The sequence below is a fragment of the Equus przewalskii genome, chromosome 10 (assembly GCF_037783145.1).
Source record: "Equus przewalskii isolate Varuska chromosome 10, EquPr2, whole genome shotgun sequence".
NCBI lineage: Eukaryota > Metazoa > Chordata > Mammalia > Perissodactyla > Equidae > Equus > Equus przewalskii.
Window position 1 is genome coordinate 52,184,448 of NC_091840.1, and position 27,688 is coordinate 52,212,135.

Below are 27,688 nucleotides of genomic sequence, written 5' to 3' on the forward strand. Positions count from 1 at the left end.
TGAGATATCACTTCTGTGGAAACTTAAAATTGATGTTTATATCCAAATATGAAAATCGAGATTTTAAAATAATTTTGTCCAGTTTTTTAAAAACTGAGATAAAAACTCAAGAGAAAGCACCTTTTTGCCTTCCTCACTTATTTATTCTCAGATTGGTAGTTTCTGAATAAAAACAACATATTCTAGAGCCGGCCCTGATGGCCTAGTGGTTGAAGTTCAGCCCGCTCCACTTCAGAGGCCCCGGTTCGGGTCCGGTTCGGGTCCCAGGGCAGAACCACACAACTCGTCTGTCAGTGGCCGTGCTGTGGCGGCAGCTCATATAGAACAGCTGGAAGAACCTATAGCTATACGCACCTCTGTGCTGGGGCTTTAGGGGGTGAAAAGGAAGAAGAAGGGAGGAAGATTGGCAATGGATGTTGGCTTAGGGCAAATCTTCCCCTGCAAAAAAAACCACCAAAACACATATCTAAAACCATTCCTTTTAGCCCCTCTAGTATCAGAAACTCTTCTGATGGCCACCTGGCAGTGAAGATGTTGACATTTTGAGGGATAGGTCGTTAGCATTGGAATTTTGTTTTCCCCCCAAATATTCTCTTAGTAAGAACTTTTCATCTGGGGGATGTACCCAATTTATTTCAGAGGTATTTCTTCATCGTTCGTGTTCCTTCCTGTTCAGTGAAATTCATACATACAATTTAGGATTTATGCTAAATATCACTTTGTTAAAGACCTTCTCTACATTTGTACCAATTTTTGTCTCTGAAGGATGTTGCTTTCTGTACTGCCCAGCAGATCTGCCACGGTGCCCAAATTAGAAATGCTAACTTCTCTCTAAGTAGGTCAGAATATCTGGTAGCAGCTTTAGCTTCCCCCAGACCTTGTGCTCCTGATTCTTGAAAGTGGACGAAACCACTTTCATGTGAATGTTTCACTCAGCTGCCTTCATCTCCACCTGGTCAGTGTACTTTAGGCCTCTGCACCCCTATAGTCATTTTGACTTTAGAAGTTGATCAAGTGGTCAATGGGGCCAGCGAAGCTTGAATACAGGCAACTTTCAATTCAGCTATGGATGCTTTTGCACAGATTCATTGGCAAATGTGTGGTTGGACATGATTTTCTGTGGGAATAACGTATTCTAAATGGTTCTGAGGGTCCCAGGCTAACCCACCCATTTAAACAATAATGCATTTAATACTATATGAAATAACTGGCTGAATATGGCAGTAATTTGAAAAGGAACATTCAGAATTTGCAACATTGAACTGAAGAGATTAAAAGTAGTGAACAGATCTTGAAGGTTCTAAAATGAATTTCCCTAGCCAAGAATAGAGGACAGGAAAATAATCTCCTACAAAAATGACCAATTTGCTGGGCAGGATTAATTTGCATGAATTATGAAAAAAAAAAGAGATTTATCATTGCCAAGACATTTTTCTGGTCACTTTAAAATTTTCTTTGTGTGCAGGCAGGGCGAGCTGCCTCCAGACAGTATAGGCGCCTTGATTATGTTGCCATCCAAACAGCAAGGCTCAGTTAGGGGTGGCAGGAAGAAGAGTCTTTCCCTCAGATTTAAAGCACGTTCTCCTTAGGAAGCCCCCTCTACTGTGGCCAGTCCCCAGTCAAAGCCCCTGAAGCCAGCTTGCTTCCAGCCATTGGTTTTGTCTTTGTTGAAGCCACATATCAACCAGAGTGCGGTTATAGTCCAGTTGGGTGTACGCTGTATTCCCTGGTCTTGACCCTCGAGGCCTCTAGAACCGCCTTCTGGTTTCCTTACTGACCTTGTGCGTTGCTCCCTGCACACGTCAGCTGCCACAGCCAAAGGAGGTGACTCCCAGCTCTCTGGGTGTTTTTATGGTCATGCTGTCTTCCCACGTGCTGTTCCTCTTTCCTGGAATTATAATGCTTTCCTCCTTTTCCTCATCTGAATTGAATTATACTTTATCAGTATGTTTCAAGTAAAGATGTCTGCCTTTTACCTTTGTCAGAGTTTGGAAAAAGATTTTTGTTTTTCCGGGCCGGCCCGGTGGCCCAGCGGTTAAGTGCGCACATTCCGCTTTGGTGGCCCAGGGTGCAGACACAGCACCGCTTGGCTAGCCATGCTGTGGTAGGCATCCCACATATAAAGGAGAGGAAGATGGGCACGGATGTTAGCTCAGGGCCAGGCTTCCTCAGCAAAAAGAGGAGGATTGACAGCAGATGTTAGCTCAGGGCTAATCTTCCTCAAAAAAAAAAAATTTTTTTTTTCTAGTTGTAGCCAAGGTCACCAGTGACAGTTTTAAGAACTGTATTTCCTTTTTTTGAAGATTCCATTGATTCTTTTTTTTAACTGTGGTAAGATATACATAACATTTATTTAAATCATTCATAAGCGTACTTTATTTTCATAGTGTTGCATAACCATCGATACTATCTATATCTCAAATTTTCATCATTCCCAGAAAACTCTACACCCGTTAATCAACAACTCCCCATCCCATCCACCCCTACCTCCAGCGCCTGGTAACCTCCATTCTACTGTCTGTCTCTATGAATTTGCCTACTCTAGCTGCCTCATATAAACAGACTCATAGAATATTTGCCCTTCTGTGTCTGGCTTATTTCACTAAGCAAAATAGTTTCAGGGTTCATCCATGTTATAATGTGTCAGAATTTCCTTCCTTTTTAAGGCTAAATAATATTCCATTGTGTGTATATATCACATTTTGTTTATCCATTCATCTGTGGATGGATACTTGGGTTGTTTCTACCTTTTGACTATTGTGAAATAATGCTGTTTAAGACTTGCTTCAGGGGCGGGGCCTGTGACCGAGTGGTTAAGTTTGTGCGCTCTGCTTTGGCAGCCCAGGATTCTGCCAGTTTGGATCCTGGGCATACACCTAGCACTGCTCATCCAGCCATGCTGAGGTGGCGTCCCACATACCTAGAAGGACCCACATACCACATACCACATAACTAGAAGGACCCACAAATGAAATATACAACTGTGTACTGGGGGACTTTGGGGAGAAGAAGGAAAAATAAAATAAATAAATAAGCAACTGCTTATTTAAAAAAAAAAAAAAAAGATGGGTGGGCCTGATGGCACAGCGGTTAAGTGCACACGTTCCGCTTCAGTGGCCTGGGGTTCGCTGGTTCGGATCCCGGGTGTGGACATGGCACCGCTTGGTACGCCATGCTGTGGTAGGCGTCCCACATATAAAGTGGAGGAAGATGGGCATGGATGTTAGCTCAGTGCCAGTCTTCCTCAAAAAGAGGAGGATTGGCAGCAGATGTTAGCTCAGGGCTAATCTTCCTCAAAAAAAAAAACTCACTTCAATTTCAGAAAAGTTAGAATATGAAAAAATATACATTTTAGAATAAAAACATAGATGGTATTTCCTTATTTGGCTTATTTTGAAGTATATAAATATTTATTTAGTGTTGGTATGTAAAATATACACAACTTGCTTTTAGATTACTGCCTCATTTTGGCAATTTGATGATGATGGTAATCATCTTAAGTTAAATTATCTATTAATAATTAATTAACATGGTTGATTTATTTTTCCACTGACTGTACCAGCATCTGCTCCAATTAAACACATGTTACTTAAAACCAACACGTTCACTGTTCTGGAAAATTTAATGTGTTAAACACTGTTAGATCACTATGTTAAAAGCTATGTTAAAAGTGTGTATCTTCTTAAAAAAATGAAGCCTTTATATCTCTAGATTTTGAATACTAATTATTAAGGGAATATTTAAAGGAGAGTATAAACAAAAAGGTTATGTTTTTTGAGTAATTTATTTGCACTGAAGAGTCTAATTTAAATCAACATGCATGATGACCCGCCTTCTCTGTTCTTGTCTTGGCAGAACCCAGGGTCGATGTTCTCCATCCGGGTGGTGGGGCTCTCCCTGGCCTGCAGCTACTTATCCGCACAGGACGGCCGGCCCCTCTGTCACTGGGCAGTTGATAGGTAAGGGGATGTTCCAGATTTGGTGAGAGAATGAATGCATTCTTATTTGCCTGGACTCCTTTGAGGTGTCGTAATCAATCAACACCATTGGTTACAGTCTTAGTTTCTCTCGGTCACTTACCTCTCCAGGGCCAGCCGTTGTGTTAAGTCCTTATCCACATTCTGTGCTTTGAACCCTTATGTCTAGAGAGGTACTGTGGTGGCCACTTCAAAGATGAGGCAACACTGAGGTTCCCAGAGGCTGGTTATCTTGCTCACACTCACACAACTAGTTAATGGCGAAGTCCAAATCGGAATCCAGATCAGTCTGATTGAAAAACCCAAATTCCTTCAGTTAGGTCACGCTACTGAATTCAACCTCAGTGCCCCTCTAGGGCAGGCGGGCGTCCCACCGCTGCACCATTGGTCCCAAACTGTACAAGCTTTTGGACTGTGGCTGAGGGGCAAAGCCAGGGCGGCCGTGTCTGCAGGGGCTTTCACTTCCTGCTTCTCCACGTGCCCACCTCCACAGCCTTCCGCCGCATACGGCCTTGCAGAGCAATGCATTGTCTAGCGCTTTTGCTCATTTTCTCACAGACACAAAGTTCTCCGTAAGGTTCTCCGATTTCCTGGCTTGGTCAGTCAAAGCTGACTGACTCCGTAATGTAGGTGTGATATTGTGATTTATAAGAAATATGTATTTGGTCTTCTTCCTGGTTTTGGCACAGAGGTCCTAAAATCCTTGGAATTTCCTAAGTGATAAGAGCAATAAAGTTGCCTTAAAAGTAGCTAAGGATGGGGGTGGTTGCCAGGGGAACCAATCTTGTGATTAGAGGATTGGAACTTTCCTGTTCTGCTTCCCCTTCCCCCACATCAGGGAGGGAAGAGGGGCCAGAGGTCGAATCAATCGCCGATGGCCAGTGATTTAATCAACCATGCCTGTGTAATGAAGCCTCCGTAAAAACCCAAAAGGACGGGTTTTGGGGAGCTCCTAGGTTGACGCACACGTGGAGGTGATGGGGGAGTGGCGCACTCAGAGGGCATGGAAGCTCCACGCGCTTCCCTGTACCTTGCCCTATGCATCTGTTCCATCCGTCTGTTCCTGAGTTATAGCCTTTTACAGTAAACTGCTAATCTAGTGAGTAAACTCTTTCTCTGAGTTCTGTGAGCTGCTCTACAAATTAATCGAACCCAAGGAGGGGGTCATTGGAACCTCCTATCTATAGCAGGTTGGTCAGAGCACAGCTGGACTTGCAATGGGTGTCTGGGGGGGGTGTGGGGGACAGTCTCGTAGGACTGAGCCCTTAACCAGTGGGATGAGATGCTATCTCCAGGTAGACAGGGTCAGAATTAATTGCTTGACCATGTGGGGAAAAAGCACACATTGGAATTGGTGTCAGAATCCTAGTAGGGAAGGGCCCCTCCTCCCTTTATAAAGAGACCAGGAACAGGGTAGGGGGGCAAGCCAGAAGGTTCTGTGCCCTACGCCTCATCCGTACCCTCCTTGGCTGGCTGCTACTTTGCAGAGTTAGGGAGGCAGGAGAAATGTCAGCCAGGGGGCAAAGGGAGGGCCTCTGAGAAGGGCCCCTTCATGACACACTGTCTTGGAGAAGAGAACCGTGCCACTCAAAGTGTGCTCCACAGACTGGTGCCAGCTTACAAGCTGCTCGTCACCTGTCCATGACAAGAACTTGAGAGGAAGCATTTAGAAGTGTTAGAGCAACATGGCAGAGAATTTAAAATATGAATATCATAATTTTTTTAAAAATTGAAGTTGTATTTTCTATGTTACCCTCCCCCCATTGCATTTTTATTATATTTTACAAAGGTATTGGTCTACAGCGGTTCGAAAACAAACCAACAAACAGGTCTTTCTCCACAGGTAGTTTGAGAAGCGCTGGAAAAGAGTCTAGTTGCACAGCAAGTTGACCGTGCTCAAGAAGGCCCTCCCTTGAGGCCACAGCCCTTCTGGTCACACCTTCTGTCCACCCAACATGTCCCTGCTGTCTGGCCCCTGCCTGCCCCTCCCCACCCCCCTGCTTGGACAGCTCTTCCCAGCATCTGGTAGTGTCAATCTCTTGCCACCTTCACAGAGCCCTCTGTTCAGCCTCTTGGCCTGCCTAGCCCAGCACCTTCTTGTTCTTATAGAAATTTCTTTCTTTTTTTAAAATTGTGACAAAATACACAGAACATAAAATTTACCATCTTAACTTTTTTTTTTTCTTTTGGTGAGGAAGATTGGGACTGAGCTAACATCTGTGCTAATCTTCCTTTGTTTTCTATGTGGGATGCCGCCACAGTGTGGCTTGATGAGCAGTGTGCAGGTCTGCACCTGGGATCCAAACCTGCGAACCCCAGGATGCCAAAGCAGAGTGTGAACCCAACCACTATGCCACTGGGCTGGCCCCCCATCTTAACCATTTTTAAGTGCACAGTTCAGCAGTGTCAAGTACATTCATAGTGTCATGCAACCATTGCCAGCATCCATCTCAAGAACTTTTTTCATCTTCTCAAACTAAAACTCTGTCCCCATTAACAATAACTCCCCATTTCCCATCCCCCATCCTCCAGCAACCGCAATTCTACTTTATGAATTGACTGCTCTAGGTACCTCGTATAAGTGGAATCATGCTGTATTTGTGCTTTTGTGACTACTTTACTACTTTACTTAGCATGATGCCTTCAAGCTGCATCCATGTTGTAGCATGTGTCAGAATTTCCTTCCTTTTTAAGGCTGAGTCATATTCCACTGTATGGATTTACCACATTTTGCTTATCGCCTAGAGGTGTATTTTTTTCCCTGAAGTGTTCCTCTCCCTCTCTGGGGCCCTCAGGTATTGTCGGTCTCAGCCTCCTGGCCGGGCTCAGCATCCCACCTGGCCCACCGCACGCTCCCTCTGCGTTCTGTCCGTGGATGGTCTTGCTTTGGTTCTGTCCCCTTCAGGTCCAGGTTTCTCAGATCCATATCTCCAGCCCAGACTTTTCTCTGAGATACAGACCCACCCTTCCTACTTAAATGTCTTGTTGACATAAAAACTAAACGTGTGCTGGTCTGAGCTCTTCTCGCTTCAACCTTTCCTCTTCCTGTCTTCGGTGTCTAGATGGGGACACCACCAGCTACCCAGGACTCGAGCTGGGAGTCATCCTTGATTCCTCCTCCTCACTTTCTCCTCACATTTAATCCATCATCAAGTCTCGTTGTTCCACATCCTGGTGACTCCTCAGCTCTGTTGCCTCCTCTCCACGTTTACCACCGTTGCCTGAGTTCAAGCCTTGTCACCTCTTAGCTGGACACCCCGGGAGTCTCCTCTGATGTAACTGCCCCCAGACCAGTGGCCCTGTCATCCATCTGCTTCATACTTGTCTGTTTAAAACCCTTCAATTGCCCATGGGGTAAAGTCTACACTTCTCACAGTGGCAGACGAGACCCTCCCTGTGTGGCCTGGCCCCTCTGTCCGTGGCCTATCCCCCCCTCCCTCCGTGGCCTGGCCCCTCCCTTGTGGCCTGGCCCCATCGCTGCGCCTCTGCTCCTCATTCCAGCACACGTCCTACCCTTTGCTCTGTCTGAGCCCTCCGCCTGCACGGCCCTTTCCCCTCACCGCTCACCGTCCCCCTGGCTGATTCCTGCTCCTCCTGTGCAGGAAGTCTTCTCCGGTCTCCAGAGCAGCCTGGTGCTCTTCCTCTGCGTCCCCGTCCACACCCTGGGCACCCTCTTTGCAGGACTCTCCCATTCGACTCTGAGCTCTCTCCGGGTAGAGGTGTCTGTGTGTTGCTTGGAATCGCATCCTGTCATAAAGTCCACTAAAGCCCTTTCCCGTTTGACTCAAGGCTGTGACCAGGAGAGAAGATCGTGCTGTCTCCTGAATGACTGTTTCCATGTAACAGTGAACTTCCGGCCACACCCATGCCTGTCCCTTTTCTCTGGCCTAAGGGGATTCGTATAGCGGAGTCTGAAGACAGCAGTTTTCCTTTTCCACTCCCAAGTCTAGACTCCAGTTGAAAAGGAGATTGAGGATTGAGGCCGAGAGAGATCAGCATATTAGGTTTATTAATTATCAGTTTGTTTATTTAAGGCTGATTAAAGGACGTGGCTTAGATGTGAGTCTGATGTGAGCTTTTGAGAATGTTTCCCCAGAATTAAATATCCTCGCTCCCTACCCCCTCGGTCGAAGCCGAGCTCCCCAGTTGTGGGCCTTTCACATTGTGAAAATGGAGAACTGGGGGTCCTGAAGAAAGCGGCTTAGATCCAGGGCTGCACACAGGCTCCCCAGTGTGTCCCCTCTGAATTGAATGTACGTCCCAATCTGCCAGCCTTCCTACAAGGACAGAGCAGCTCCCAGGAGGCTCGGGCATCCATGAGAGACAATGCCAGCATGCTCACCTTTAGCTCCTAGGGAAGAGGAACCAGAAGGGGCTGAGCGGGTCACCTGCCCTGAGTCCCACCTACCAGATAAGGTGCTTCTCCTCCTTTGGGGGAGCGAGGGAGGTGAAGAGGCAGACAGTCACATGCTCGTAGCTTGTTCCCGCCACTCTACAGAAAGGCAAGGAAGGGCCGTCATTGTTTGTCCTGAATCCACAGGGCTCACAAGCTGGAGGGCTGCTCCCAGGCGCACCTTGTTCCTGCTTCTCCTGCCTCTTGTTCATCAGGATGGTGCCACGGCTCCACCCCAGACCTGCTGGTGCTCAGCCAAGGATTTTGTGCTTTCATGAGCCCAAAACCTGTTTTCGAATCATCTTAGTCTCACCTGGGGACTCATGTGACATCCCCACTTTTTTTCTTGCAGTGCATTTTAAACATTATTTTAGGGGCAGACTTCCCCACCAGACATGTATATGTGTCTTGTAGATTTCACATCTTCCGCTTTCTTCTTGTAGGGCCGACTTCTACATTAAGGTCGAGTAACCTTTTCTGAAATGGGCTGAGCCCAGGCAGCTGCGAAGAGCTGTAGGTCGATTCACACTGAGATCTGGCTGTTGGAGGTCTGGAAGGGGAGGAGCTCGTAGGCTGTAGAGGAGGACCAGATGGTGCTCCTCTCACGTGGTGCAGCGACAGTGAGCCACTCCTTGGAGGCGCTGTCAGAATCGGGTATTCGTGTAGGGCAGTTCCACTGAGACACTGAGGAGGCAGCTTGGCTGCAGTGGGAGAGTGGATCTGCGTCCTTACAGGAAGCCAAACCTTCTGAGCTCACAAGCTCCCGAGGGAGTGAGGAGAGCACGTTCAGAGAGAGATTCAGGAGCAAGCCTTCGGCAGACGACGGCTCCCCATTACCTGACCTCCAGTTATGCTCCATTTTGGGCATTTCTCTTTGGAACGTCATCCTGGGGCTGGAGGCAGACCCCTGAGCCTGCGGAGGTGTGGGAAGGCACCTCGGGGCTTTCTGATGGCTCGTGCTCTCTCCCCAGGGCTTTGCACCTCCGGAGGCCTGGAGGGCCCCCCCACGTCAAACTGGCTGTGGAGTGGGACAGCGGAGCCAAGGAACGGTGAGTCCAACTGAGGTGGGCACCAGCAGAGGGGGGACAGTCCTGCCCGTGCACACGAATCTCTCCGAGCCCAGCTCTCCCCAGTGCGGCTGTAAAGCGTGTGCACGCCTCCTGGATGCCGTGTGACCCTTTCCTCTGAGAAACCGGAAGGACAATTGTCTGTAGATAAACAACAATGATGGTGATAGTCATAATGAAGGTGGTGGGTGGTGTTAGTGATGGTAACATGATAGTAGTAAACGCTTATGTGGCCCTTCCCTACTCGCCCTGGGCCAGTCACTGCTCTGAGCAATTTACATATATACAACTTATTTATTCTTCATCACATCCTATGAGGTAGGTAGTATTATAATCCACATTTTCAGATGTGGAAACTGAGGCACAGAGAGCTTGAACAATTGCTCAGTGTCACACAGCTCATGTACACTAGAGCCAGGATTTGAACCCAGGTTGTCTGGCTCGAGTCCATGCTCTTAATCCCTAAACTTGGCTGCTTCTGTGACACCGAGGGCATCTGCCCTAGTTTGAAAAGGGACACTGGTCAGCCCAGCAAGTGTTTATTAATCTCCTACTAGGCGCTAGGCCCTGTGCAAGGATGAGGCAGCAGAGAAACAAGCCAAGAACTTGGTTCCTCATGGAGTTGATGGGGAAGGTGGAGGATTCCAGCAAACAGAGGGCGCCCTGAGTCAGAGTGTGCGCGAGGCACCCCAGGAGCCCTTAGGAAGCCCTTAGGGCCTTTGCCTTGCTGGCAGGCCTTCCACGCTGTTTGCTGTGAGTGGAGACGCAGGAGGAACCCCTCTCGGAGGTGAGAAGCCCTGAATGCTGTCTGTTGTCTCCTGCAGCCTGTTCGGGAGCCTCCAGGAGGAGCGGGTCCAGGATGCGGACAGCGTGTGGCAGCAGCAGCAGGCGCACCAGCAGCACAGCTGCACCTTGGATGAGTGCTTCCAGTTCTACACCAAGGAGGAGCAGGTCCTGCCCTGGGGGTCCACTCCTGGGCCGAGGAGGGGGCTGGGTGCCCATCACGGGTTGGCCATGCGCTTCGGGGGCCTCACGGTCCTGGTGGCTTCCTTTCCAGCTGGCCCAGGATGACGCGTGGCGGTGTCCCCACTGCAAAGCCCTCCAGCAGGGCATGGTGAAGCTGAGTCTGTGGACCCTGCCTGACATCCTCATCATCCACCTCAAAAGGTTCTGTCAAGTGGGCGAGAGAAGAAACAAGCTCTCCACGCTGGTGGAGTTCCCGCTCTCCGGGCTTGACATGGCTCCCCATGTGGCTCAGAGAAGCACCAGCCCCAAGCCTGAGCCAGGCCCCTGGCCCTCCTGGAGGCAGCCGGCCTGCCTGCCCACCAGCTACCCGCTGGACTTCCTGTACGACTTGTACGCCGTCTGCAACCACCACGGCAGTCTGCAAGGTGGGCATTACACAGGTGAGCCTTGCCTCTGGGCCCCGGCTGCGCCGCCACGTGTTGTGCCTGTGGCCCGGGAAGAGGCGCCCCTGGGATGCCGAGCTCTGGGCTCTGGGCTCTGGGCGTGAGCTGAGCCCTCACCCACCGCACACCAGGCGCCTGCCACGGGGAGGGGGTCTGGTCCAAGCCATGGAGCTGAGGAGGTTGGTGGTTGGAATGTAAAGTTAGTTACAGCCCAAATTTTTGACCATATCAAATAGAGGAGAGTGGCTGCTGGAACAGAGAGAGTGACGTTTGTCCTCATCTGTGCTTCAACACGAGGACTCCTGCTTATTGGATTTGGTATTTTTTATTTCTATAGCAGACATTTAATTCTTAATCCCTCAGAGGGACTTAAGAGAAGTAGATGAACGGAAGGACAGAAACAAATAGCTGGGCGACTCGTTCACTTGTTCAAATCATAGGCCTTGGTCTCTCCTATTCTAGAATAACGTAAGTTATTTCTTTTTTAAAATTTTTTTAAAGATTGGCCCTGAGCTAAGATCTGTTGCCAATATTTTTTTTTTACCCCTTCTTCTCCTCAAATCCCCCCAGTACATAGCTGTATATTCTAGTTGTGGGTCCTTCTGGTTGTGGCGTGTGGGACGCCACCTCAGCACAGCCTGATGAGCAGCGCCATGTCCGCGCCCAGGATCCAAACCAGTGAAACGCTGGGCCGCCACAGCGGAGCATGCGAACTTAACCACTCGGCCACAGGGCCAGCCCCCCAGTTATTTCATTTTTAAAAGGATGCTTTGAAATATTTCATCTTTTGATGAAAGGTGCATTTCCAGTGTCCTAATGTACCTGCAATTTAGAAAATACGGGGCTGTGCAGAAATCCAGGGGCATCACTCGTTCATTCACTGAACAAGTATTCATTAAGTCCCATTCCATGCCAGGCCCTGTGCTAGGTGCCGGAGCTTCAGCCATGAACAACACAGACACGAGTCCTGCCCTCGTGGGACTTCACTCTAATTTCAGACACAGACAATAAAAATGTGCTTGTCACTTTAGCACTTTCACTACCTGGCTGTAAGAAAAGTTGATTGATCAAAAAGATGTCTGTGACAGAGATAAGGCCTCTCTGAGGATACCAAGAGCTGAAAAGATGAGGTGGAACTAACTATGTAAATAAATGAGAGGAAGAACATTATGAGCTGCGCTACTAGCATGTGCAAAGGCCCTGAGGCAGAAAGAGTTTGGTGTGTTTAAGAACTGATGAAAGCCTGTTGTAGCTGAAGCATGGTGATCCAGGGGTGAGTCACACAATGGGACTGGAGAAGTGGGCAGTGCTAGATCAGAAGGCACTCTAGGCCATGGACAAAAGTTTGCATTTTTTCCAAAGATCGATGAGAAGTCATTTAAAGGTTTTAGGCAGAGGAGTAAAGGCATAATCTAGTTTACAAATTGAGGTGGTAGCTCTGCCCTGTGGAGAATGGGTAGAAGGGAGTAAGGGTGGAAGTTGGGAGTTCCAGTTAGGAGGATGTCTCTGGGGCTCAAGTGAGAGACGGTGTTGGCTGGTACTCGAGTGATGACAGTTGGGGTATTCAAGACACAGTTCGGAAGTAGAATCAGCAAGACTGGCTTTTGGACTGGCTGTGGAGTGGAGGGGAGAGGGAGGAGCGAAGGTGGACCCCCAGGTGCCTGGTGTGGGTTAGTGCAGAGTCAGCCAACTATGGCCCGTGGGCCAGATACAGTTCAGCACCCATTTCTGTACAGCCCATGAGTTATAAATGTTTTTTACATTTTTTAAAGTGGTGTAAAAGAACAAGGAGAAGAAGACGTGGCAGAGACCATACATGATCAGGAGAGCCTGAGATATTTGCTGTCTGGCCCATTACAAAGATGTTGGCTGACTCCTGGATTAGTGGGTTCTGGCCCCGTTCACCGGGACCTGAGGGGAGAGGAGGAGAACGTGGTGTATACTTGTTGGCAAGGTGGTGAGAGTCTCATTTACGAACATTTTCTTAAATGTTCCACTTCGATTCTGAGGTAGGAAGGAAGTCTACTGTAATCCCAGCTGCATACTTTCCTTGCACACTGAATCAGATGTGCATTCTGAAGCTTCTCAGAAGAAACGGGGTGAATGTTGACGCGATTGTCCAGCTGAATAACTTGGGCTCCCTTTGACTGCAGATCGTTCCTGAGCAAGTGACAGCACACTGTATCAGTAAGAATCTGGGAGTGTAACTGATCATCTCTCCTAATGCCACAAAATTAATTTCTGGCTAGAAATGGGCCGATTCTTCTCATTCTGTCATGAACACGTCCGTTTTCCCGCTATGCCGGTGGGAAATGGCTTCCTGCTTTTAAGGCTCCCATAATTGGGCCTTGGCATTTGGACTTTTGCAGCCTACTGCCGGAACTCTCTGGACGGGCAGTGGTACAGTTACGATGACAGCACGGTGGAACCACTTCCAGAAGATGAGGTCAATACCCGAGGGGCCTACATCCTGTTTTATCAGAAACGGAACAGCATCCCTCCCTGGTCAGCCAGCAGCTCCATGCGAGGTGGGTGCTGCTGCTCATTACAGGAGTCGGGGAACTGGGAAGTCCCTTTAAGGGCTGGGAAGATGCTCAGTGGGACATCAAGGACCAGGAGAGGTGGGCAAGGGTCTGGAAGGGGAGGATCTGACTGCGGCTGCAGACAGAAGAGCACCACAGGCTAGCACCCCGTTTGTAAGGCTGTGGGATGGACACACTGAAATCCGAGAAAGGGGAGAGGAGTGATGTTTTGTATCTGGCAGGTGACTCGTTGCGGCGTGCGATTTCATGTTCCCAGTCTCGCTCATATCAAGCCAGGTTTTAATTAAGCTTGTGCAGTATAAACCTGCATTAGTCCTGCTAGAAAGGGACGGGCAGTTATAAGGGACGCAGGCCCTTAGTCTCCTAATGTAGCTGCTTAAGCGCATCCCAGCCATATGCGCGTTGGACAGCCTCCAACCCGCCTGCAAGTCTGGAGGACAAACAAGGGTCAAGGCGACCTTTTGATGTGACTTATTTCACTCTGCAATCTAGCCATCCCTATCTCGGGGGTGAGAGAACATTTGTTTAAATTATTATTATGACTCAGATTTTTCTCCTCAACAATTTTTGGAAAATGGCCAAATAAAACCAAGATGCCCCAGGAGATCAAAATCAACCCTAATGAAAAGTCTGCCTTCCTTTTACAGAAGATAGACATAGAAAGAAGAATGAAAAGCGTACGCTATTTAGAAAACTGGACAACGAGTAATTCCATGGAAAGCGTTTTCAGTATTCATCAACATGCTTTTCTTTCTGTGCCAGCACCCTCCCCTGGATTTTTCAGCTTGGTCACATGGTTAATCAGTTGCAGGTTTCTCCTCTGGGCATTAGCTTTTGTTTATGTAATTCTCCTCTGGTTCTGTAGTTCCAGGGCTCGGGGATGGGTGTCTGCCCATGAGAAACTCCTCTGGGGACCCCCGAGGGATGGAGTGAGTCCAGCCTTCCTTTCTGTGCTTCCTCGCAGGTTCCACCAGCTCCTCCTTATCTGATCACTGGCTCCTTCGGCTTGGGAGCAATAACAGCACGAGGGGAAGCCTGGTGTCCTGGAGCTCTGCGCCCGGCCCCTCCCAGCCCCAGGTGCCTGACCCTCCCGTCTTCACAAACAGCCTCTCCAGTCAGGAAAACGGTATGTTTCGTCATGTTGGTTAAATCTGCTGATTTTATTTTCATTTTCTGTAACAACCATTGTTCCTCATCTTTATGGAAGTGTTGGCTCTTCATGGCCTTGGTGTAAAGTGTCGGTCATTACGAGAGATTTATTCGTTTCTCAGTCAGGTCTTCTGTGATCCAGCCCTCGCCTACCTCTCCTCCCCGTCCCACTACCCTCCAGCTGCGGGTACGTTCCTTCTCTTCTCCCTGAAGCTTACTGTCTAAGGGGGAAGATAAAACATCGACAAGTAAACGTACATAATGACATGATGTAAAGAAGGATAAGGGTGCAGAGGTAAATCACCATCAGGGGAAGGAGAGAGCTAGGCTCGGGTGGGGAGAAAGGGTGCAGAGGGCCCCGTGGACGGGGTGGGCAGGTGGGGAAGGCCTGTCCGAGGAGGTGGCTTTGGAGCAGAGAGCTGAGTCATGTAGAAGTCTGGGAGCGTGCTCCAGGCAGAGGGGCTGTCGGGGTGAAGCTCTGAGTGGGAGTGAGCATGGGACGTGTGTGAGCGTGGGTTGTGTGTGAGCGTGGGTTGTGTGTGAGCGTGGGATGTGTGAGCGTGGGATGTGTGAGCGTGGGACGTGTGTGAGCGTGGGACGTGTGTGAGCGTGGGACGTGTGTGAGCGTGGGATGTGTGAGCGTGGGACGTGTGTGAGCGTGGGACGTGTGTGAGCATGGGTTGTGTGTGAGCGTGGGATGTGTGAGCGCGTGGGACGTGTGTGAGCGTGGGATGTGTGAGCGTGGGATGTGTGAGCGTGGGATGTGTGAGCGTGGGACGTGTGTGAGCGTGGGATGTGTGTGAGCGTGGGATGTGTGTGAGCGTGGGTTGTGTGTGAGCGTGGGATGTGTGTGAGAGGCAGGGGAGACCAGAGCTGTGAACAAGGAACAGAAAGACAGGAGGTAAACAGGCCAGTCCATGATGTAGCTTTTGGCCCAGCTTTTGGTATGAAGTTTGCATTTTATTCCAAGTGCAGTGGTTAGCTGTTGGGGAATTTTGAGCAGGGAAGTGATCAGTCAGGTTTATCTTTTTACAAAGCCCACTCTGGCTGCTGTGTGAATAGTCACAGCAGGGCGAGCGTGGAAGCAGGAAGGCCAGTGGGAGGCTTGTGTGCTTGTCCAGGCAAGAGCAAGTGGTGACTTGGACAAGCGTCTTAGGTAAGAGATGGTCAGATTCTGGATATATTTGAAGACAGAGCTAACAGGACTTGCTGGTATGAGGTATGAGGGAGAGTCATCAAGGAGGATTGTTTGCTTAGCGTCTAAATAACTCGTTAACCAGTAGTGCGGTTCACGAGATGGGAAAGAGATGGGTAAGAGCATGGTCAACTTTAGAGGGAAATCAAGAAATTGTGACGTGGTGATTTTGAGGCTCCCGTAAGACATCCAAGCCACGATGATACCTAAGGAGTGGAATAAGGAGTTGAGAGGCATCAGCAAATGGATGGAATTTAAAGGCCCAGGGCTGGCTTCGCTCTCTTAGGAAAACAGTAAAGATAGAAAAGAGTAAAGACCTCAGACCAAGCCCTGGAGCTCTCAAGCATCTAGAGGTTGAGCAAAGAAACGGAGAAGGAGCAGCCAGTGAGACAGGAAGAAAATGGGCGAATGTGGTCACGGGTGCAGAAGAGGAGGATCTCTCAAGAAGGAAGTGGCCGCGGTGTCACATACTGTTGAGAGGCCGAGTAAGATGAAGATGGTAAGTGACCACCAGGCTGGAACGGAAGGTCACTAGTGTCTTGCCAAGAGCATCTGTCGTGGGTGGGAGAGAATGGAAGCCTGCGGTAAAGGTGGAGAAGACACCGGGTTGGAGAGGTGACAGTGGGTGTCGGCTCCATCAGGACTGTGATTAAAGGGGCAGGAGCTCAGAGGAATGTGGGCTGACAGTAGTTTTTGTTTTTCTTTGCCAAATAGAAAAAACTAGAGCAAGCTGGCATTCAGATGATCCAGTCTAGAGGGAAAAAGTGATGATAGTGCAGGAGAAAAAGACGATAACCACAGAAACAGTCCTTCAGTAAGAAGTGTGTGTGCGTGTGTGTCTGTGTGTCTTTAGCTGGGGTGTTCCTTCAATCAGAAAGTGGCAACACATTCTAATTACTTTTAGTTTCCATATTCCCCACTGGTGCCTGATTCAGTTTTCTAAATACAAACTTTTCATTGAAATATAGTACATATAGTAATGTTACTACTCACAAGTGTGCATCTGAGGAATTATCATAAAACGAACATACCCATGTAAGTATCACCCAGAGGAAGAAATGGAAAGTTCCAGGCCCTCCCCACCCCCTCTTTGTATCCCTCTCAACGTTACCATTTCTCTCCTTTCCAGAGGGAAGTGTTATTCTGACCTCTAACACCATAGATGGTTTTGCCTGTTTTGGACTGTATATACTTGGAGTCCCACAGGATATATTCTTTTTTACTTGGCTTCTTTTGCTCAAGATGATATTTGTGAGATTTATGTACGTTGTGTGTATCAATGCTCCTTTCATTTTATTCCGTTTGTCAAAAATTTCCCATAACAACTCAGAGACAAAGATCCTTTGCGCAAAGTTTAATTACATATGAGAGAGAGCGAGAGAGAAAGACACTTTTGTCTGTTGACTGTCATCAATGAAAAAGCAAGAGCAGGGATTTGGGGAAGAAATTGCAATGGGTGGAGCGGCAGGAAGCGCCTCCTCCTTTCCGTGGGTTCACGGATGGGCTGGAATCGAATGCAGAGGCTTGCCTGGTATGACCTGGAGAAGTTTGGCTTGTCATCGGGGGAAGCACCTTGAGTTATAGTGGATTTATGGATTCTTGAGTTATTTGTGGGTTCCCCCCAAATCCAGCACACAGGATGGCTTGTCTCTGGGAAATGTCTGTGGTGTTCTTGTGTGGCACCTCCACCTTGGGGACTGCACCATTTCCCTCGTCAAAATCTCCCATGTTGTAAGAATAGATTGCATTTAGTTTATTCATTGTATTGAGGTTAGATATTGAGGTTGTTTCCAGTTTGGGCTACTCCCAGTAACGCTGCTGTGAACATTTCTGTTCACGTCTTCTTGTACATATGTCTGCACTTCTGGTGGGCGTGTACCTAGGAGTGGATGTGTTGGGGCATAATGTATGTGTTTATTCATCAGCTGCTCATTTATAATTTATGTCACTGTTGTAGCCAAGTAGCTGACACAGCGCCAGGCTCTTGTCACATATTTGTGAGTGGATAAATAGAATGATAGAATCTTAAAGCTGCAAGTCGTTTTAGATTAGTATTGCATCCAACCTTCTGGTTTATAATGGTGTGTGCATCACAGTTTGGTTAATTATTCCTCAATCTCTGGCATTTGGGCTCCCAATATTTCACCGTTAGACAGAATGCTAATAGGAACACCTCTTGGTGTGTATTGTGTTTGTCTGATTTCCTTAGAACACTCTCCTGTGTAGACAGACTGTAGAAGGCATCGTGCTCTGACTCGCCTTGTCCGGGCATTTCTTTTCCTCTCGCATTTTCACGACTGCACGTTCAGGGTAGTGTCTGGCGAACATAGAAGGCTTTCTTTCCCACGCTTGTCCATCCCCGTCAGCATGAGCCTCTGACGGGCTCAGAAATCCATCCCAGTTCCTTCCAGTGGCCTAGGATCTCGGGCCATTTCTTGGTTCTCCCAAGGGGAGATGTGTTTCACCTTCCCATAAGGAGGCAACTTCAAAAGACGAACCGACTTCTCAACATGGTTCTCCAACGGCAGCGGGAAGCACAGCTCCAGAAAACTCCCCAGAGAGACAGAGCGGGCTAGGATGGGAGGAGAGGTAATGCTGAAGAATAAGTGTCTTCCAGACCCTGGCAGGCACTTTGCTTACTCATTTAGTCATCCGGGTCTGTGGGAGAGGTGAGATGACAGCCCTTTTAAAAAGGAGAAAGCTGAGCCTCGGAAGTCACCAGTCCCAAGCTCACCTCCTAGAACGAGGCAGGGCTGCAGGGGCCCTGGCTCTGAGGCTCTTGGCATAAGTTCCAGGTTCGAGTTCATTCCATTCGGACACTGCGAGAGCCTCGCTTCCAAAGGGAGCTTTCCCTCTTGGAGTTTGAATGAAATGGTGATAGATTTTGAAACCTGTTTGAGAAGCTCTGAGATGGTTGGAAATCCAGCCTTATTTTCTTGTTACTACTAAATCTGGGCCCGATGAAAATCTAGCTTCTAGGTTTTCAGTAGTGGTGGGTACTACCTTCTCTCCCCATGGGTATGGGGGGGCACTTTTTTGCTGTCAAAATGAATAGAGACCACTAGTGGCATGTAGTCCCCGGGGTGGGGCCAAGGACGCTAAATGTCCTGCCAAGCCCGGGGATGGTCCCCTTCAGTACAGAATTGTCCCTCCCAAATGCCAGTCGTGCTCTGTAGAGAAACACTGTGAGCCTGGGAACTTCGTCCTTCCAGCAGCTCTGGTTATGGGACGTTGAAATTATGGAGGTATTTGAAACTAAAATGAACGAATCCAAGCGTTGTGGGGACCGCACCTTATATAACTGGGGACGGGTGTCGGGAGAGGCTCTACAAGAAAAGAGATATAAAAGTATCTTACTTTTAAATTTTTATAAAAACGTGAACTTGTGAAAAAATATCTAGGGTCCTCCAGAGGCCTCCTGTCCGTAAGGGCCCTCAGCTTCCCAGTGTGTGTGCCCTGCTGGTGAATTTCCTCTGTGGCCCTTATTGGGCCGAAAAGGTTTTGTTTTCCTCTTTTTCAGTGCTTTCCAGATAGTACGTCATTTCAGTTTTGATTTCCTCTTTGATCTAAACGTTATCTGGGAGTTTCAAGTATTTAAGATTTTTGGGTCACTTTTTTATTCTTTTTTTCTAATTTTGTGGATTGTGATCCAAGAATGTGGCTTTCAAAAATCATTCTCTTTTTTTTGTGATCAAGTAAGTACATGATTATTATTTTGTCGATGTTCTGTGTACACAGAAAATAATGCATATTGTCTATTGGAGGGATGTGAGCTTCATGTCATGACTATTAGATTGGGTGAGTGGGTTGTTGTGTTCATTTCCCGTGTCTTTAAATTGACCTCATCCAGCACTGCCTGGCTAGGAAGGAGGTATATTCCTCTAAAGCTGTATTTTTAATCAAGTACTCCCAGATCTTTAATAATTTTTGCTTTATATTGTTAGCTGCTTTGTTAAGAGGTATCTGTAAGCTGATGGATGTGCCTTTTCTCGTTATAATGTTGCTCTTTATCCTGCTAAATGCTTTTAATCTTAAATGCTACCTTGTTCAAGATTAATAATCCCACCCCTGCCTTCTTTCTTTTTGTTTGCATTTGCCTGGTATCATTTTACTATTCTCTTTTGCTATAAAAAATCCTTTCTTTTAGAGTTACTTTTAAGAGGTTTCTGGTAAGTAGTATATTGCTGGGTATTTTTTTTTTAATGTCAAAAATTCAGAGCCTGTCTTAAAAAGGGAGAGTTCAGTGTATTCATACTTAATGTAACCACTAGAAAACTTGATTTCATTTCACTTAAAAATGTTTCTATCACTTGTTTCTTTTTGTCTTTTTCCTTACTTTTACTGCTTTGATCGTGTTGCTGTCTGTTCCCCGTTTGCCCCCTGGTTCATTTGGAAGTCCTGCTGTTTTTCTCCATCTTGTTAATTGTTAACTTTATCCTTCTCACTATTTATGATCAAATGCATTTTCCTGTTACTACATGGATATGGGAAGCCAGCAATTTTCTGGGAGTCATTCTGCTTCATCACTGCCTTCTCTCCTTGCCCCTGATAAAATGAGACCGATATGATGCTTCCATGTCATTCCCCCCAAAATGAGAGCTTTGAAATGCTTTCACATGTTCCCTCTGGTCTGTTTTGGGAGCTCCCCCACCTCGATCCCCAGCTCTTAGTTTGCTGCGATGGTTTTGTCCTCTGTTCCAGACTTTCATTAGGGTTCCTCTTGCACCCCCTCTCCTGTCCCAAACACTAACTTAGCTTTGTGGTACACCTTCTAGATCATCCATCCGCCATCCAGGTGGGTGGTCCATGGATTGCGGGGTCCACTGAACATGACTGTCTGTCTCCTTTCCGTCACCCTCCTCTGTCCTGAGGTCTCAGTTCTGAGTCATCAGTGTTTGGGCAGAGTTCTTTTCCGGTGTGTGTGATATGTTCTCTAACTCCGCATAGCCACAAATGTTTTCTTTCTCTGGGGAGTGAGCGGCAGCTGGGCTGCCGTCCTTGCCTCTCAGGCATCTGTAGATGTTTTCCCATGGTCTGCCAGGCCCCGGGGTGGCAGGTGAGAAGCCCGTTCTTTTCACGTGAGAGTCACTTGTTCTTTCTGGCTGGAAGATTGGAGATTCTGTCTTGGACCTTGGAGTTTAGAAATCCTACCAGAATATGCCTCAGTCTGTGTTTTGTTTATCAGCCCTTGCTGGACCTCGGGGAGGCCCCTCCTCCTGCAGAGGCAGGCTTCTCTCAGGGAAATGTTCTTGTTTGTTTAATTATTGGCTCTCCTGCTTTTCAAATTCCTGTGTTTTGCCTGTATCTGTCCCCCAAGTCTAGCTTTTCCCTGTGATTTCTCTTTGTCATTTTGCTTTATGGCATGAGACATGGCTTTCACAATTATGAGATTTGTGAAATTTATCAAATTTCATAGACTTCGAGATAATTTCATGCCACTAATTTGAGTCCCAACAGTGACCTTGCATGTCTTCAATTCATTTACTTTCTTTTAAAACCTGAAAGTCACGTTCTTCGGTCCCCTGCTATTCTGTACTTGAATGTCTTCCAGAGCCTTTATTTTCGGTGGTCTGTTTCTTCTGGCAGCTGTTTCGTTAGGAGCCTGTTCTGGTGGTTCTGTCCTCTCTTCCTCTCTGACTGCGAGACCCCCTGTGTGTGTGATTTTCCTGTTTCTGCCCTTCAGGGCTCCCCTCCACACTCTCTTGAGTGGCGATGGTTCTTGGAGTGATGGAAGGGACCGTGGCCTCAGCTCTGGAGGCAGCCTGTCCCCTCGCCAGCCTCGTCCTGCTGGCTCGGCCTCAGAGCTGGACAAGCCTCAGCTCATCTGTGTAGCTTCTCCTGACCTTCTAGGGGGCCAGAGAGAAGTTTGGGGGTCTGGCTTGCCCCAGGTTGCACTCTGCCACCAGAGTCAGAGACGTCTCCAAATACAAATTGGGGCTCAGAAGATGAGGACCCCTAGTGTGGTCCCTTTTCTCCCTTGATTACAGCCATGGTGGTCTCTTTCCTGCTTCCCTGACTCCCTGAGCTCACATGTGCCTCAGGACCTTTGCACTGACTACTCCCTCTGCCTGGAGCCTGTTTGCCCCGCCCCATCTCCACATGGCTTCCTCCCTCCCCACTCCCTTACCACCCTGTATTCCCCCCTCTCACCTCCTCCTTCTTCCTCATAGCTCCCACCACGACATCCCCTGTTAGCCTAGATTTTTGGTTTTTGTCAAAACCCATAAGGGACAGGCACTTTGTATTTTTTCCCCGGCACTGAAAACTGTCCTTGGCACACAGTAGGCTCTCATTAAAGATTTACTGAACGCGTAAGTGTGTGGAAAAGCCTCGTCCTGTGGCAGGTGGGCGAAGGCTGGTGAGGAGAGGTCCCCGCCCTGCTCACAGCGCACGGTGTGAGGTCGGATTGATGCCTGAGCCCGCTGGCCGAGGATAAAAAGTGCCATCGGAGCAGACGTGGCATTTCTCGGGGCAGCGTCTGAGGCTCCAGAGCCCCCATGTGGGCGGGGCTGTGGGCGGGGCCATGGCCACCCGCTGCGTAGGCGCCACCTGTGGGAGGAGGCCTGTCCCGGACCTGGGAGGCTCCTTATGTGTGCCCTGGGGCTTCTCTAACCTTCAGGAAGAGCTAACTCTTCCTGTCCTCAGTGTGGCTCCAGACCCTTCTGGGGTCTCAAGCCAGCCTGGGCGTGAGCAAGGCCACAGACAGCACGGCAGGAGGAGCCATTGCTCAGGCATCTCTGAACACCGCTTTGCCTCTAGCTCCTGGCATCCCAGGAGGTCTCCCTGGAGGAGTAGCAGTGGGCCTTGCCCCTCCCCCAGGAGCCAGATAGGTGGCGAACAGCAGGGCATCAGCGTGGGTACTGTCACTTTGCCTTCTGTCCTTGTGCCATCTGTTTCTCCCTTTATCTAAAGTTCTCACTCTCTCAGAGCTTGTTATAGTCCAGTTAATAGAATGAAATAAAATGAAGATAGCACGGGTGCTCCCTCACTGCTGTCTTGAGAAAGAGGAGAGAGGAGTTTTGTCGGAGTCCGTGGTCCTGTGACGGGGAGCCTCGGGGTGATGCGGGCCGGGCCTCGGGCCCTTTCCTACCAGGAGGAACTGCCCGCCTGTGGGCTCTTCAGGCCCCTGCCAAGGCGTCTCGCCACCTGCCCTGGCGACAGGCCTGTTCTCTCTGAAAGGCTGGAAGTCACAGCATTGTCCTCAGACAAAGCTGCTCTTTCTACCCTCCCAGGGCCACGGAAGAGGAAAACACCTGCACACTCGTCTCAGACCCAGGGCATTTTCTACCCCAGGGTCTGGGCATTTCATGGTGGGGCAATGGGGTCGTTCGAAACTGAAATTACGAAGCATCTTGGGTGAAATTGTGTCTGCTGCTGGCTAATCTAAAGAAATGCTTTAAAGAAAAAAATAGTAAAAATTATCTGTGAAAAACCTGGAAGGTGGTATTCTCCAGGAACCTCTGGGATGCTGTCAGGCTCCTTCTGTTAACGGGCGCTCTGCTCCTCTGTCTTCTGGTCATTTCTCCCCGGGAGGCCTGGCTGGTGGTGCCGCGCTCCCCCCCGGGCCGTGCGCCCTGTGACCCCCTGTGCTTGCTCCCCGGCCGCCCTGCCCCGAGTTCTCGAGTTCTCGTCTGTGCCCCTGGGAGGCCCTCTCCATGCAGCGCGTCCCAGGGCTGTGCTGCTTACGGCGGCTTCCTGTGGCCGCGGTCCTTGCTCCGTTTTGGAGTCGCTCTCATCTCCCGTGATGGGAGCCGTCAGCTGTGGGTGAAAGGCTTACGTCACCGAACTGCGGTCTGTCTCTAAATGCCGCGGCTGTCCTTGTACCCTGTGGGTTGCCTGTTTCAGTTGAAGGTTTTTTTTTTTTTCTCAGCAATTGCAGGCATCTTGTCAATCGGGGCATCTTAATGGTACAATGACTGGTGACTGTTTCCTTTCTTTTGCTTTTTTTTTTTTTATTGTGTTAAAATACACATAAAGTTTACCATCTTAACCGTTTTAAAGTGTACAGTTCAGCGGTATTAAATACATTCGCATTGTTGTCAGCCATCACCGCTATCTATTGCTATAACTCTTTTCATCTTGTAAATCTGAATCTATACCTATTAAACAATAACTCCTGGGGCCAGCCCTGGGGCTCAGTGGTTCTGTTTGCCTGGTCCACTTCGGTGGCCTGGGGTTCACCAGTTTGGATCCTGGGTGCGGACTTATGCACTGCCCATCAAGCCATGCTGTGGCAGCATCCCACATAGAGGAGCTAGAATGACCTACAACTAGGATATGCAACTATGTACTGGGGCTTTGGGGAGAAGAAAAAGAAGAGAGGAAGATCGGCAACAGATGTTGTTAGCTCAGGGCCAATCTTCCTCACCAAACAACCAACCAAACAAACAATAACTCTATTCACCCCTCCCGACAGTTGCAGGCAACCACCTTTATACTTTGTCTCTCTGATTTTGACCCCTCTAAGTACCTCATAAAGTGGAATCATACAGTATTTGTCTTTTTACAACTGGCTATTTGGGGTTCCTTGAGATTCAATATGAATTTTAGGATGGATTTTTCTGTTCTTGCAAAAAGTCCTCATTTGGATTTTGATAGGGATTGCGTTGAATCTCTAGATTGCTTTGGGTAGTATTGATATTTTAACAACATTAAGTGTTCCTATCCATGAACATAGGATGTGTTTCCATTTATTTACGGTTTCTTTACTTTCTTTCAGCAATGTTTTGTGGTTTTCATTGTACAAGTCTTTCACCTCCCTGGTTAATTCCTAAGTATTTTATTCTTTTTGATGCTATTGTAAATGGAATTGTTATTGTAACCGATGAGTGTTTCCTGAGAAAAACACACAACCTGAGTTATATGTACGTTGCGTTGGGAAACACCAAGACTTAGGAAAGAAGTAAGAAGAAAATCAGTCATACACAGCACCCCCACAGCCCCTTCTACACCTTGTCATTTTACTATTTATTTCTCTGTGCTTGTTTGTGTGTTTTCACATGCATGCATTGTACACAGACACACACGTATATGTGTGTATATTTTTGCAAGTTGGATTGTACTATGTTTTTCTAGACGTTATTGCTCACTTAACAGTATTTATCCAAGACGTCTTTGCAACTATATACAAATGTTGCAAAATGCACAATGAAGGCATATGTGGCAGCTCTGATAAAATTAAGCACACGATTCACTTTTTTTTTTAGCCCAGGGTAGGATATCTGAGATTCTTGCGTTTAAAGGTGCAAGCACCTAATTTGACCTGGAAAAGTGGGGACTGTGGCTGAGCATTCTGTATGGGAATATTTAAGGATGAATGAAAACGAGGTTAAGTCTTAGGGCCAGATGCCTCAGAGACTCAGCTTTATCAGGAGTCTGTGCTGCCTGGGCACGTAGCTACCGTCTTTGACACTGGCTTGCCCTGTGGCTTCAAATAAGTAAATTGATTCCATGGAATGGTGGGTGAAAACACTGATGCTCCCGAGGGCGGGAACCATGTGTGTCTGGCTCACTGTGTCCCCACTGCCCAGCACAGCGCCTGATGCATCAGAGGTGCCCAACCTTGTTGGATGACTGGCATCACAGTTACTTCTATTGCGGCTGGAGGGCTATCTGCGCACTGATGCTTTTGGTGTCTCTTTCAGGAGGGTTGGAGTCCAGGCCTTTGGTACGGGGTGTACGAGGCCGAAGCATTAGCATGAAGGTGCCCACCCCTTCCAGAGCCAAGCAGGGGGCCTTCAAGACCATGCCCCTCCGGTGGTCTTTTGGACCCAGGGAGAAACCACTCGGTGCATCTGTCGAGTTGGTGGAGTACTTGGAGTCCAGACGGAGACCTCGCTCCACCAGCCAGTCCATCGTGCAGCTGTTGACGGGAGCTGCTGGTGGGGACGAGAAGTCAGCAGCGCCAAAGTCTAACACCACCCTCTCTGCTAAGGGTGAAGATAGTGGGCCAGCCAGTGAGACAGTACTGGCCGGAGTGTCCTGCCCCTCAGGCCACCCCAGCCACTGCGTGGTCCCTGGAAACTCAGACGGTCTAAACACAGCAAGGAAACTCAAGGAAAATGCAAGCCAGGACATCAGGCTTCCCAAAAAGTTCAACCTACCCCTTGCAGTGATGCCCTCGATGGAGAATGAGAAGCGAGCCCGGCCGGAGGGCCAGAGGACCGCGAACTGGAAGGGAGGTGGCCAGGCAGGGAGCAGCGGCAGAGCGCCCTCCCCCAAGGAGGTTCCGAGGACAATGGCATTGTCTAGAAACAGTGCAGACAGTCACCGGGGTACCTTCGCCAAGATAAGGGCAAATGCGGAAGGAAGGGACTCCGAGACAGACAGAGTCCCCCAGGGGACCCTCACCCTTCTGAGGTCTGTGTTTTGGAAGAAGGAGAACAAGAATCATGACAGGGCAGAGGTGGCCCCCCAGGCGTCCTCAGTCTCCCTGGTGAGTGGCAGGCTGAGCCGGGCCGTTGATGAGCCAGTGCAGGGCTGGTCTCCGCCCCTCAGGATCCCAGGGGGCCCGGCCAGCCGCCTCGAGAGAGATGTCCGGTCAGCGCCCAGCTCTCTCCACCTCCCTCGCAAGGCCGGCAGGCCTCCGAGGGGCAGCACCCTTGGCATGTCACAAAGGAGCGCTCCCGGGGAGCAGACTTCTTTCGGCACCTTGCAAAAGGTGAAATACCACACTCTCTCCTTAGGTCGGAAGAAGACATTGCCTGAGTCTAGCTTATGATGCTGTATTCCCGTCTCGTGTGGAGCTTGTGGTCTCACGACTTTGCACTGGGCATCTCTAGGCAGCCTGTGTTAGAGTGGGCTTTTGGGAAGCCAGCTGTCTTGTGAGCTCCGAAAATAAATGGTTTTGGTCTCTCCAGCTAGACTCCCACACCTTTGGTCCAAATTATCTTCCTGTATTGTTGGGTGCTTTTATACTTCTGGCCACAAGAGGATGCTGTTGGGTCAGCATTTCCGTTTCGGGGCAAGAACTGATGTTTTGTTTAAATAATTCCAGGGCCTGAGTACCTGTGCTGGAGAGTGATTTGGCACACCTTAGAGTGTAACTCTGTGGAGAAGCCTAGTTCATAAGAATCTTCAATTCAAATCAAATATTGTCATTGACTTCTCCTTTTTATATCTTTTTTTAAGAAAAAATTTAAAAAGTGGACTTAACAGGAAAGTCTTCTTTTCCTTGTGATGCTTCTCTGGGATAAAGCATTAAAGATGCCAAAAAAGTGGTTGTGACAGTAAGGCAGGGTTCTAGGAGTGAAAGACGGGAGAGAAATGATTGAGATTTTAGGAGAATATTTAATATATAACAAAATAGATGTATTAAAGTTTTTCAAGGTATTTAAAAAATAACTATTTTGATACTAGGAAAAAAGGAAGTTCTTTTTTAAAAAATTTAAGTGTGAGATCTATGTACAATTTTAATAAAAGCTCGTCCGTGAAACATGCTGTCTGAATTACTTGGTTTTTTTAAAATTTTCGGATGTACATCATAATATATTTTGAATTCTGTGTATATTACATCATGTTCACCACCCGAAAACTAATTATAGTCTGTCCCGGTCCCCTCACCTGTGAGCTTAATCACCCCTTTTGCCCTCTCCCCTCCCCCCTTCCCCTATGGTAACCACCAATCCAATCTCCAATGCTATGTGTTTGTTTGTCGTTGTTTTTATCTTCCACTTATGAGTGAGATCATATCGTATTTGACTTTCTCCCTCTGACTTATTTCACATGAATTACTCAAGTTTGACAAACGATCTTATTTTGCTCCTGCCCTGTAAAGTTGGCTCATTGCTGTTGATATTAGAAAGGAGTTACTTGAGTTGTTTCTGAAATTGTAAGGTGCTTTTAATTAAAGCAACTTGCTGTCTTCTAAAGAAGTAGGAAGTCTCCGGGTCTTTCTCTGGAGGGGCGACCCGAGACATGGAGCCTGTCTCAGTGGACCATTAGCTGACTCCCATT

General features: G+C 48.3%; 1 protein-coding gene across 2 annotated transcripts in view; it reads left to right on the forward strand.

Annotated features, from left to right (window-relative positions):
• The window catches only part of USP43 (ubiquitin specific peptidase 43), a 58,831-nt gene extending 31,664 nt beyond the window's left edge, over positions 1 to 27,167 (forward strand). Inside the window, exons 9-15 of one of the 2 annotated variants that reach the window (XM_070561067.1) lie at positions 3,856 to 3,959; positions 9,342 to 9,419; positions 10,262 to 10,388; positions 10,495 to 10,828; positions 13,216 to 13,374; positions 14,354 to 14,515; positions 25,378 to 27,167. In XM_070561067.1, coding sequence (XP_070417168.1) covers positions 3,856 to 3,959; positions 9,342 to 9,419; positions 10,262 to 10,388; positions 10,495 to 10,828; positions 13,216 to 13,374; positions 14,354 to 14,515; positions 25,378 to 26,453 — 2,040 coding nt within the window. In that variant the 3' untranslated portion in view covers positions 26,454 to 27,167. Of the gene's footprint in view, positions 1 to 3,855; positions 3,960 to 9,341; positions 9,420 to 10,261; positions 10,389 to 10,494; positions 10,844 to 13,215; positions 13,375 to 14,353; positions 14,516 to 25,377 lie in introns of both variants that reach the window. The other variant, XM_070561066.1, reaches the window with a different exon arrangement.
• Positions 27,168 to 27,688: the final 521 nt, after the last annotated feature.